The sequence below is a fragment of the Protopterus annectens genome, chromosome 5.part0 (genome assembly GCF_019279795.1).
Source record: "Protopterus annectens isolate FY-2018-M chromosome 5.part0, PAN1.0, whole genome shotgun sequence".
NCBI classification, from domain to species: Eukaryota; Metazoa; Chordata; order Ceratodontiformes; family Protopteridae; genus Protopterus; species Protopterus annectens.
The window spans coordinates 1,306,156,575-1,306,169,928 of record NC_056735.1 but is presented as its reverse complement, the minus strand read 5'-3'; the positions used below and the strand labels follow the sequence as shown (position 1 = coordinate 1,306,169,928).

Below are 13,354 nucleotides of genomic sequence, written 5' to 3'. Positions count from 1 at the left end.
TTATCCAAAACACTGAAATGTGGAAGGAATTCATTGATGATTGCTGGGTTCTGTTTTGCTGGGCAGCTGACGAAATTAACTGCATTTGGGGCTTACTTAAGCACCAGTGATTTCTGCATCTGATTTACGGCTAATCCCACTCTTTTTACTAATGGCTACCTGGATGTTAGTATCACAAAATTTACCCCAGAACTGTCTCCTATACTACTTATGGACAAAGGCAGATCCTAAATGCATGGGTCCCCTCCAATTATCTACGGTATGAGACCAATTATTATCATTAGGGTAGTATAAAATTATGACCATGGGATGGGTAAGGTCAATCTATAGCAAATGGGATGGTTTATTTCAAGCACAAAAAGGGAAATTAGCTAGTCTTAAAAGGCCCACAAGGGCAGCTAGCCTAGTATTACCTGTGACCCTATTTAAATTGTGAAAAGTATTACAGTGGAAATGAAAAACTACTACGAGCTGTCTGTCATCTATGTGTCACACAAAGTTATGTATTTCCATACATGCACTACAAAAATGGTTCGCTGAGAGCCTAGGCCACCAGATCTTACATAACACTCTGGTAAACTGTGGGCAAAATGGCACACTCAAAAGCAACACTCATCTTGTATTCTATAATCCTTTTGACACTTAATCATGTTGAATGGACTTTGTTTCAGTAAGCTTATGAAAATAAATATGATATCTTTAGACAGAAATTGACCACAGCAATATTTTCCTTTACTACCTGGAGCCAGCACTTATTGACTGTTCATGAAGAAAAAAAAAATGAAACAGCACTATCAAAATGGCATTCTAACTTTTATTACAATACTTACACAGCTAATATCGCCTTAAAACTACCCTCTATGCAGTTTCCCATATGTACATCAGTAATACCTTACAACGGAAATCTCTAGCAATCACTGCACAGACAAAAACTGTCTTAACACTAAAAATGGGCTAAAATACAAAATCTATATAGAAAACAATATATATAAATATAGAAGAAATATACTGCTCTCATAATCAGATTCCTTAACAAAAGCAAGTGAATAAAAAGTAAACTTCCATTCCTAAAACATCCTCAGACTTCAGTACACCAGAACTAAAGTAGATCATTGCAAGAAACCTACAATATCTCCAGATTCTGCATCACTACTCTTAGTTAATGACACAATTTCTAAAAATTTCAGTTATTGTTTGCTAAACTTATACATTGCTACAGAGGGTTCATCTAGGAAAAATAAGACATTGATAAAATAAAATTTTGTGTTATTTTTTAAATGACACAAATTATACTTACAGGGTGATGTGGACGTAGTTGAAACAGATTTGGAGACAGAATAGCTGGAGCAAAGAACCGCAGAAAAATGAAGCTACTCACAGCAGTGTATCGAACATCTAGGTCATCTGCAATAAGCAAAACAAAAGGTATTCAATAATCTGTATGCCATGGTGTCTGCTACAGCACTGCAAATTTTACTTTTCATATGTTATATTGTGTGGAGGTACCTTACATAAGCATGCTGGCTACATTTTACCAAATACCTCTGTAACAATACCGACTTGATCATGGGCTACTGTCTGAAACTAGACTGCATTATATCTACCTAACTTCCATAAACTATTTTCCTTTGTATATCAAAGCAAACATTTTTTTCTTAGTGTGTTTTTCTTGGTTATAGTGGTAGATGAGAATATTTATCTAGTATCTGCTGTAGCTATAAATCTTCAACAGCATTTCAGTCTTTAGGCTTTGCTTCTGAAAACTCAAACCACAAGAATGTAGTTTTTCAGAAGAACTCTTCAAAGCAGCTTCTCGTATGAGAACTTCCAGCCAGACTGGCAAAGTGGTGGCAGAATAAAGATCAGCTCAATCCATGCGTGCATCTAGTTAAAGTAATCGAAATTGTGAAGCAAATCATAGGGTTAACAGTACTAATAAGGCTCAGGTTTTTCAGACGGCAGAAATATATCAGAATGCAGGAACTGGAAACCACTTGTGGACACAAGTTGCGGCTCCTATCAGCAGAACACAAATCAAAAGGGCCTCAGAGAAAGAATCAGAATCAAACGTGGCAAGTACCAAAAACAGGGCACAAAATATAACAGGTATGTCTAGTGTCTCTTTTAAAATTGTGAACTTGTCTAGTGATGTTCTTAGTAATTGTGCTTGCCAAGTACTTAAAAAAGGTTGGACATTTGTTCCAACGAAAAGGGCAGATCAATGTGAAATGCTTAACTGCTTAAGAGATTATGTCAGAAAGTTAAATTTAAAGTTTTTTCTGATAATTCAAATGAAGCACATGAGATTTTTAAGCCGAGCATGTTTAATCCCCTTCTAAGACCAGAGTTAGAAGCATTTCTCAGTATTACTGAAATACAGCTCAGGAAGATGTTTGCTAGTAAGCCAAAAAGAAAATATCATAAGCTAACATCTAAGAAAGAGCATCTTTTTACCAAATTGTGAATGTTGAGAATATAATAGTGACCAAAGCTGACAAAGGAAATGCCATAGCCATTATGGATAAAGAGACATAACAAGATGTTTGAGATGCTTGCTGATGGCAAATTTTATAAAAAGGTAGCCTTTATTGACATTAAATAGGTTTACTCTATGATAGATTCTTGTTTAGAAGATTGTATTTGTAATGGAAGAATTGACAATGAAACCGATAATTTTTTAGAGACCAGAAACCCAAAGATCAGCAGGGTTTTTGGACTGCCTAAAATTCATAAATCTTTAGACAATCCTCCTTTAAGACTGATTGTGACCAGCAGTAAGAGCAAACAGATGCTGTGGCCATTTATGTGGACAAAGTTCTCAAAAAGCTTGTTTTTAAAAGTGATTCTTTTGTCAGAATCACTTTTGATTTTAGGAATAAAATCAAGGAAATTCAAGTGCTTGAGACAGATGTTTTTGGTCATCCTCGATATTCAGTCATTATACACGGTTATACCGAATTATACTGGAATGGATATTGTTAGATTTGAACTTATTGGCTCTAAGCTGGTTTCTTGTGAGAAGGTTGATGTGATTATGGAAATGTTGGACATGATACTGTCTTGCAGTTTTTTTAGATTAATTGCATCTATTACCGACAGGATAATGGAGTAGTGATGGTTGCCACAATGGCCCCAAGCTACGCTAATGTTTTTATGAATGGTTGGGGGAAGGCAAATATCTTCTCTAGTGCTTATTTTGAAAATGCTGTCATCTATAAATGCTTTACTGATGATTTTTTTTTAGTGTTTGGAGGGGCAAAATTAATTTGCTTAGTGCATTTCTAGAGCACATTAATAATATGTCTTTGTATTTAAGCTTTACCGCTGAGAAAAGTTTTGAAAGCCTTAACTGTTAGAGGTAACCATATGTAAGAGGAAAGGTAGGCTTCAAACAAAGACTTACAAAAAGGAAGTTCAGAACAACACTTATTTAAGTTATGATAGTATGCACCCTAAGATAATCAAATCCAATATAATTAAAGGCCAATTAAAAATAATTGATATGCTCACACAGGATGATTCTAATTTTCTGAAAGAAAGTGAATCCCTTTGTTATAAATGTATTAATGGGGGTTATCCAGAGTACTGTACAAGAAAGATTTTATAAGGCAGTTGAAGCAAGGAAGAATGGAGATAATAGTGTCAGGAAAGAGACAAAAAATAATGGATTTAACACCTCCATGCAAATAAACAGTAGTATGGATGAACAGACAACTAAAGCCATTGTTGTGGGGTAAGCCTTTATTTGTTCACAAGTCAGGGAAAAGTTTTAAGAATTATTGTCAGTCCAAGATGAACTTACCCCCCCAGTTAAATATAATAAAATGGGAATGTATAAATTCTTTAATTGTAGCTTTTGTAGTTAGCTGACTGGAATCATGGAATTTAAAATAAGAAATGTCAATAAAAAATTAAAGGCAGGTTCTCTTGTAAATCTAAGTTTGTAGTCTACCTTATTTTATGTGATTTTTGTGGAGGAGTCTATGTTGGTAGAACTACAAGACAGATGAACAGAAGAATTTATGAGCATTAGCATGCTATAAATATTAAATATGAGAAAATGCTCTTAGTAAGGAACTTTAAAGTAGTTATTTCAGAACAAATTAAGAATTATGAAAACTCATTTGATGCTGAGGAAGAGCTTGATTGGAGAGAGTATTTGTGGTATCAAAGGTTGGATAGTTGTCATCCACCTGGGCTGAATGACAAAGAGAATTTCAAAGTTTATTTAAAAGGAAAGAGGCTTAGGCATCAATTATGCTAGTCATGTTATTTTTTAATCGCTTTAAAAAAGGTATGTTTTTAATTGTTACATTCAGTCTGAATAAGTCTTGTATAGGGATGAAAACGCTTACTGAATGTTTTAATAAAGTGCATTTTTAAAGTTTTTTTCTCAGCTTTTCAGCTGTTTTTGTTATTGTTTTAGTATTTTACGGCTTATTATTTCCATTTTTTGTTTATTTCATCTAGTTAAGTTAGTTAGTATTTAGGAGTGGACACACTTTATATCTTCAAATAAAGTCAGCAAGGGTTATGACTGTTCAAAGCAGCTGAATGAGTCAAAAAGAGAATCTCTCTGAATCTGCCTAAAACAGTGATAATAGTGGCATGAATGCATATCTTTCAAGTGAATCTGTTCAACCATCACAAAATTCATGAGAGACAGCTGTGGAAGTTAGACTATATTTTTTATTACTATATCAAAAGTTGTTCTGTACTGAATTTGAATTGAAAGACTTGTGTTCAATGATATGTAGTTGGTGAACTGAAGTAGTATGAGACAGTGAATAGCCAGAAAACAAAAATGTTAGTACCTGTATAGAAGTCACCTTTAGCTGTGGATAAACCAGACTTAGGCCACACCCCTTGCACTTTCCATAACCCCACCCACCTTCGGCCTATTTTGTGATTTCATAATCACGTCACATGAGGGGGATGCCCTCTTTTTCTATTCATGATGCCTTTTTTCTATGGATTTACTATACGTTAGATTAGGGATTTCCAGTTATTAGACATTAGACAGGCTAAAGGGTAAAATAAAGTGTTTCATTTATGCATAAAAGACAGTTAAGCAGAAAGGAAAATAACCCTGCTGGCTAAGCATTGAAGACAGTTTATTAAAGAGGAAAACATAAGCATAAAGCATGCAGACAGAATGTTCTTTTTTCAAGGAAAAGATCAGCTACAGAATGTTCCTTAATGAAGCACATATAAAGCCTGAGACCAAGGGTAAAAAAAGTAAATAAGGAAATTTACTAGACTAAAGCAATATAATATGCTGTGTTCAAGACAGCAGGTAGTTAAGGTTAGTAAGTTCATTCGACCTGTTACTTCAGAGATGTCTAACACTCAAGCATGAGTACAGAAAACAGGTCAACTAGGAACTGTCAGTTTACTTTAGTCAGGACAATCAGAATATGACGTACAGCAACTTGAATTGGTTACCAGTACTGTTAATGGAGACAGTATTCAAATATTGTGAACATCTAATAAAACCGTATTAAAAGAACTACAGTGTTTGGAGAATTCATTCTTAAAAGTGCATAAGACTTGGTCCATAAGGGAGAGACTGACACCTATTCAGCACGAGCTTGGGTAATTAAGACTTTCATTTCTCAGTCTCATTGCATACAGTGTTTCCAACTAATTATGGTACAGTACAGCATTATCAATTCTTACAATGGTGTCCACACAAGCCTGCTGTCTGGGAAGAGATGCATGCTTCTCATAATCCAGCAAGCAACTGAACCCTTTCACATCCAGTTTCCAGTACAGCATGTTTTCCTAAGTTCACAGTAATCAGAAGTACTGCAGCTGCACTCTGGAGAGTACACCACCCTTTCAGTAAGGGTATCGTTCATTTCCAGACTTGGTTACACTACGTGTGTTCTACAGAAATCTACAGAATATCAGTGCTTGGTTCAACTTCATGTGTTCTACAGACCATAAAATAACACTGTTTTCATTAAAGTGCAGCACTCCGTGTTTCATTCAACTACATGTGTTCTAAAAAACTTCAACATAAACAGCTGTAGTAATTACGTTTTTTCTATAATAACTTCAAAGTTTCATTAACAGTTTAAAGTGACAGCAAATGTTTCATAACAGACTTTTCAGCAGCATACCAGTATTTTTTCATAAATAAAGCTGTGATGGCATAACAAGTTTCTCATTAAGACAGCATTACTTCACTGTAAAAAAACAGACACCGCATACTTCAGAAAAGCCTCACATAACTTCAGCAGACCAGTATTAAATCAAAGCAGTGTTCCTTCAGAACATAAAAGACATTATCCAGTTAAGAAATATCTCAACAGACTTTCGTGTTTCCAGAGTGACATCATAGAGTCAAAAAGCAAGAAAAAAGTTAATAAGCTACAAACAACTGCTCACATTTCTTCCAAGCCATAAAGTTATGTAAGACTTTATATGCACCTTTTAGTTAACAGTTCAACAAAGTTTAAATTACTTAATTAAAGTTTTTTTTTTTTGCATGTAAACATGTCAAATAATTCTGCTACAGTTAAAATGTCAGTAAATGTTTGGTTTAAGTTTAAAAATATTTTATTAAAGTTAAAAGCTATTAGTTCAAAAATGTTAAATATGTCTAAAGGCAAAAGGTTTAAATCATAGAAGCAGCTAATGACTCAGAAGTCAATGTTGTCGCCAGTTTAAAAGTACATGCTTCAGCACATGAAATTCAACATAATAACTTCAGTTGTAGTACAGTTTCATGTACAAATAATCAGAATATAATACATACAATTCAGAATACAGAAGTATGTTGCAGTATTACAAATGTCAACACAGTCTTGATACATATCATGCAAGCAATGTCTCAAGTTCACATTACTTCATCTAGTTTCTTATTTTCAAAATCCAGTACAATGTTTGCACTGGACAGAGATAAGAGGAATCAAACTGCAGATTTTGTAACTGAAAAACAGACTTCAGTGCTAAGTAAAAGATTACATTCCATAGCTATCTGTAAAGATCAGAGCATTAATCTGTCATTGTTTAAGATTATTTCATTATTTAGAGACAAATCAATTTCAATTGCACATAGAAGATACAAGTGCAGTCTTGTCAGAATTTAAAACGTCAAAGATAACAACAGCTATCAGTTCAAAGTGTAACAGCTCTGTATATACTGGTTTAGACTTCAGTAAAGAGATATTTGCAAATGTACAGATTTTAAAGAATTGGTTACGACAGAAACATGCAGTTTTATGGGTTAAAGATAAAATAAATTCCAGGTCAGCTGACACAGCTGAAGTGCTCAAAAAGACATATTGGGTGTGGTCAGTTAAGAAAAAAGGGTAACTGTATGCCTTTATATCTTGTAAGGTATATCAGAACTAACAGTCAAATTAATTAGCAGAATAAAGGGTTTGCAGTTACAGTTTGGCAAATACATTTTTTGTATTATTGTTTTGTTTAGCAGTTATTAGTTAACTGCATAAACAATACTGTAATATAGACAGAGACAAAATAATTTGTTAGTTTACAGAATGCAAATTTTAAAGTCAATGCAACATTGTAAAAGTGACAACACAGTTAAAAATTTAGATGCTTCGTATAAAAGAGTACATTATGTAATCAGTTTGATATTGTATATGTTTCGTATGGAGATGGCAGTTTGCCAAACATATCAGCTCAAATTACAGCTAGCCTAGCAAACTGAATTAAAGATAGTGCTATCCATTTAATGCATTATAGTTTACTATGTATCCAAAAGGCTGTAGACAGTAATAACACACTCTTGTAGCATTCAGTACTAATGAAAAGTTAAATGACGTCAGCTAAAGAAACGATTATGGTGAGACAGTGGGTGGAGTTTCGGTCACCGAACAGCATGTTAAAATCGAAGGGTCACGAGCCAAAATGTAAAAAGTTCAACAGTTAAAACTGATTCTGTATAGGTGCAAAAATGCACTGTGTTACATTATTACTTTGATTTTCATTTAAAATAAGTTCAGAAACTTGATACAACTATCAAGTTAAATGTAATTGCTACAGCCAAGAACTTAGGAAAAGCTGTCCATTTAGTAGTGAGACAGAAACAGATTTTGCAAGCATCAGATATCAGTAATGAATTTTTTCTTATAAATACTGATATTGCAGCAGTAAAACAGACTTCACTAGTCCCAGCAGTTAAATGTGTTTTTTTTGTAACGGTGTCCTAAATACTGGACATGAAAACACAAGCGTGTAAAAGCTGGTATTAACTCATTCACTCCAATGGAGCTCAGGAGGTTTGCACTGTAACTTCCAATGGGTGAAGCCTAGGCCTTTTGCCAGAATCAAATTATGTCCTTACATTTCAAACAAATATTCATATCTCCGGAACCATAGGGATTATGAAAGAAGTATAAATGGCAAACTCTTTAGCACAAACTATTTTTATAGTGGTAGTATTATTTAGGTTCTATGTCTTAAAATTAATTTTATAAGACACAGTAAACATAGTAACTATTACATTTGTAATATTTTGTAAACAACTTACAATATCTCTGCAACCACTCAAGTTATATACATTCTGTTAGCAGCATTTTATTCATCTAGCTGACAGCTTTCATATGACACTAAGGAGTTCTGTCTGTGTTACTTGGTTGTTGAGACATTTAGAAAAATGTGAAAATTATATATATATAAATTAATATAATAAAAACAACAGTTAATATCTATTTAGCTGCACTAGACAGAGATCAAATATTAATGCAGTTGTTTTTGGTATTGTGTAAGCTTTAACATGAAATCTTTTAAAATGGTACAATGCAGCATTATCAACTCTTACACTATTTTTTTTTGTAAAAAAAGCATTGTGAATTAACAAACTCTGATAGTCTGTTTCTTTTTTTGAAACAGAATACCACAGTTTGTACAGTGCTTTCTGGACTACTGGACAATCAGTTTGCTTTCTAGATAGTCTGGAAAAAAAAGGGATAGGTGGCAAAGCTAAGTACCTGACTGACCTCTTGTACTGTACTGCACATTATTTATAAGAATTTAGGGAGGGTTACATGTGTGGTGGTAATGGGCAGTCACTTGTCAAAGTAAAATAAGTTTGTGTGACTGTTGTATCAGAACATGTCCTATACCACAAGCTGCTGTAATAAAACATCTACATGAGTGTGGTAGTTTTAGCATGAAGATAGCCAAACTTATGAATATTTCTAAACTGTATGTGCACATTCTTGACAATTCAATTGTTATAATTCAAATAATCTACATTCTAACTTTTAACCCACAAAGCTGTACTGCCACAGATACAGCCTATGATGAAATCAAAAGAGGAGTCCACAATAAAAGAACATCACTGAGGAAAAGCAACAGGCTCAGATGAGATCACAGCAGATATGATCGAGATGTTGGGAAAGTTAAGGGAGAAGTGGGGCCTGGGGGTACTCATAATAGTACTGAGAGGAAGTCTTATCCTAGACAACTGCAAAATAAGCATTCTAATGTCAGTACACAAGAACAAAAGGTAACATTCACAACTATGGGAGGTACAGAGGTATCAAACTCCAGTCACTTGCCCAAAAGTTCTGGAGATGGTATATGATAAACGAATACACAGAGTAGTCAAAAAAGAATGTGATAAGGAGTTTGGATTCAGATCAGGATGAAGCACAAGTGACCCAAAAGACAGACACAGACAGTTTAAAAGATGCTAGAGGAGAGGAACGTGTCCATCTGGGCATTCCTAGACTTGGAAATCCATATGACAAGGTCCCAAAAAAGCTAATTTGGACAATTCTGCAATGGTTCAACGTCCCAGAAACACTGGTAGAATTAGTGCAGGCATTGTACAAGGACACAATGCACAGAAATGTGAACAGTTTTTTCTAACATAAGGGTTCAGCTCTGAGCCCACTATGTTCATATTAGTGATGAACTACATTATCAAACAGATCGGAGGGGACAAATCAACAAAGCTGCTGTATGGAGAAGATGTGGCATTACACAGACTCTGAACAAGAACGTCAGCAAATGATACAGGAGTGAAATGTAAAACTGAAGCCAAATGGGATGAAACAGAGTATGTATGATAAAGTTATAATGGCAGCAAATAAGGTAAATTCAAAACTGAGATAGAAGGGAAAATGGTGGAAAAGTTTAACAGCTTCAAGTATCTGGGAGGGGTGGCTTAAGAGAAAGGAAGTCTGAATAAGGAGGTTAAAGCTAGTATCAGTTGGGTTGTAGCCTACTGGTACAGACTGTCAGGGATAATGTGTGGCAGAAGAATGTTAAAGAAGCTGAAAAGTAAGGTGTACAAAACAGTGGTGTGACCAGTACTACTATTATACAGTACAGAAACCTAGGCAGTAAAGGCATGGCACTTGATGATGCAAGAGGTGATGGAGATGAAGCGTTTGGGATGGGTAAAAGGATGTATGCTGTGGGGCAGACAAATAAATGTAGATATCACAGCAGAAACCCAATTAGCACCAGTTATAAGGGAGGTCAAAAAGAACAGACAACGGTGGTTTGGGCACATGTGTAGGAAAGCAGTAGGCAATCTGGTAAAGAACATTTGGGAATGACAGGAAAAAGGCAAGAGAAAGTGAGGATATTAAGCAAAGAGATGGAAGGACTATGAGAGAGAAGACATGAAGAAGGTAAATGAGTGTTACTGAATCAAGAGTTGGTGAAGGTTACAGTGACACCCTGATCCTGTGTAGAAAATGGGAAAAAGGGGATTCATGATATTGAAGACAATTAACCTTTTGACTTGTTTTCATGCAGCAATTGTGAGGTTGTTTACATGCAATCTGGAATGTGATTTTGTAGGAGTTTGCTGTCCTTCCCCTACACCCACAGCACTAAGGAATGTGATTCTGTAGGAGTATGCTGTCCTTCCCCTACACCCACAGCACTCTGGAATGTGATTCTGTAGGAGTTTGCTGTCCTTCCCCTACACCCACAGCACTCTGGAATGTGATTCTGTAGGAGTTTGCTGTCCTTCCCCTACACCCACAGCACTAAGGAATGTGATTCTGTAGGAGTATGCTGTCCTTCCCCTACACCCACAGCACTCTGGAATGTGATTCTGTAGGAGTATGCTGTCCTTCCCCTACACCCACAGCACTCTGGAATGTGATTCTGTAGGAATATGCTGTCCTTCCCTCACACCCACAAGCAAACACTCCCAAAAATGTGTTGCCATATAAAAAAAATAAGAGGAATGCATTTATATTTCCTACATTTGTCAGTAACTTTTCATTGTAGTCCACTGTGCCTTCCCGCACAGTACAACTAAGTAATTGGCTTGTTTAAAGATCAAACTGCTGTTAAATATCAAATATTTATTATGCAATAAAATATCTTTTTTATTACTTCACATAAAAAATACCTCCATGCAATGGCAGTCTGCTAATGCATAAACAGTACAGCAGTCTTTCTAACAAGTCAGGTCAACCCATAATTGTGAAAGTAATTCCAACAATGTTTCCAAAGTGAAACAACGTATAAAGCAGCAATGTTTCAGTCACTGTATAATAAAAAAATAACAATACTGTTAATCGAAAATAAAGAAATGCTTTGAATAATACCAAGAGAAGTAACAAAGTTTCCAAGTAGAATATGATGCACTATTCAGTACCTAGCTTCACTAAGTAGCAAATTAATACAAGACATGAATAAAAATTTGAAAAATGGCTCGAAAGAAAAAATATTACCTGCCATTCAGAAATATTGTATTAAGCTAGCATTTTTAAACGTGGAGTATTTCTGTCTTAATTTCTGCTCTTGCTAGTTGCAACATAAATTTCCATTTTACTGACCACTCAACTATCACAGGAGAACTGGTAACTAAATTGCAAATAATTCTGGAACTAGAACTCATAACATTGTGTCATGTGTAATACAGAGGATTATGATCGGCTCCCTGATTATAAGCCGTCTATCATGAGTTTGAGACATGGATGCCAAGAAATTCACCTCTTGAGTGAGGCTCGAGGTGAATCTTGGCATCCATGTCGAGAATACATAATTTAGAGTTATTATCAGTGAGACAATCTTAATTCTTTGTACTGCAAGGAGCTTTATCTGCCTCATGTACTACTAGTTAAGGGGAAAAATTGTGAGGTCTTTTGCCAGCTTACAAAGCCGTAAAATACTTACCAGAAGCTAGGCAGTGTAGTGCTGTACATCACATTTACATTCACCAGTCACACCTCTCCACCGTCCACATTATTCCTTCACAGTTTTGGCTTGCTACTCACAAAATCTGTTGATTTCCAACAAACCACCGAAGACTGAAGTCACTAAATAACATGCATCAGAGTTTCAGACTTTGTATCCTTCAGAAAATACATTCAATACAAATCCTGTTATTCCAGGAAATGACACATTACTGGAACGGACAGCAGGCAGCAACAAATGTTTTATTCTGCCACTGTAATTTGCTGGTCAATACAGGTGTGTTTTACTGCCTAGAGTGGGACCCAACCTTAACAACTTTCACAGGGGGTGCTTCACATTTGTTAAAGTCATGTCAAATACCATTCTGCCACTTAACTGGTTTGTCTTTTTCCAAATATTGGAGCATAATCAGCATGCTCCATGCAATACACTCTAGTTTCAACTGCTGGTTTGCAGAATATAATCATAAACTGACATAGTAGTTTAGTATAGTGTTTCAAAGGTCAAAATCCTGGATTTATGGTTAATATTGTGAAATAAGAGTTCAGATATATTCAAATCTAACTCAAGTGTCTTAGGACTGTTTTGTTATGGTTGACAATAAAGTGAGTGCAAAATCTAATTGAGCATTAATGTATTATGATCTTTCTACATTCACATAGTTTTAAATTCAGAAAGAAGTCTATATAAATAAATTAACACAAAACTATCACAACAACCAGTGCTAAGTTGTTGTTCTTCTTCTTTCGACTTTTCCCGGTTAGGGATCACCACAGTGGAGCTCCAGTCCGCTAATGACTGGCAGTAGATTTTTACGATGTGGAGGTGCCAGCTCGACGCCCAACCTTCCAGGAAGGCATGCCCTATGCATGTCTTTTGAATGCCACTCGACCGCGGGGAGGACATGCAGACTCCACACAGAAGGCGCTTCAGGCGAGAATCGAACGGGAGAACCTCTTGCTGAACCACTGCAAAGTGACAGATCATATTCTAGACAATGTAGCCCTCTGCAAAGATAACTGATACATTTCTTAGTGCATTGTTTCAACCCAGTTTAGGACACAAGCCTGGGATGCTGACAGCTCATACAGAACAGCTTAAATCCCACCCCTAACAGAAGATAAGACTACTCCTTCAAATGCTAGGAGGATACAAAGAGCTGTACCAGACACAGCTGCTTGGGCCTTTATGTTTTTGTTTGTCTCAA

General features: G+C 35.5%; 1 protein-coding gene across 2 annotated transcripts in view; it reads right to left on the bottom strand.

Annotated features, from left to right (window-relative positions):
- RASA3 (RAS p21 protein activator 3) overlaps window positions 1-13,354 on the bottom strand; it is a 1,807,402-nt gene that overhangs the window by 150,945 nt on the left and 1,643,103 nt on the right. For both annotated transcript variants that reach the window (XM_044071113.1, XM_044071114.1), the window contains one exon: window positions 1,298-1,404. In XM_044071113.1, coding sequence (XP_043927048.1) covers window positions 1,298-1,404 — 107 coding nt within the window. The remainder of the gene's footprint in view (window positions 1-1,297; window positions 1,405-13,354) is intronic.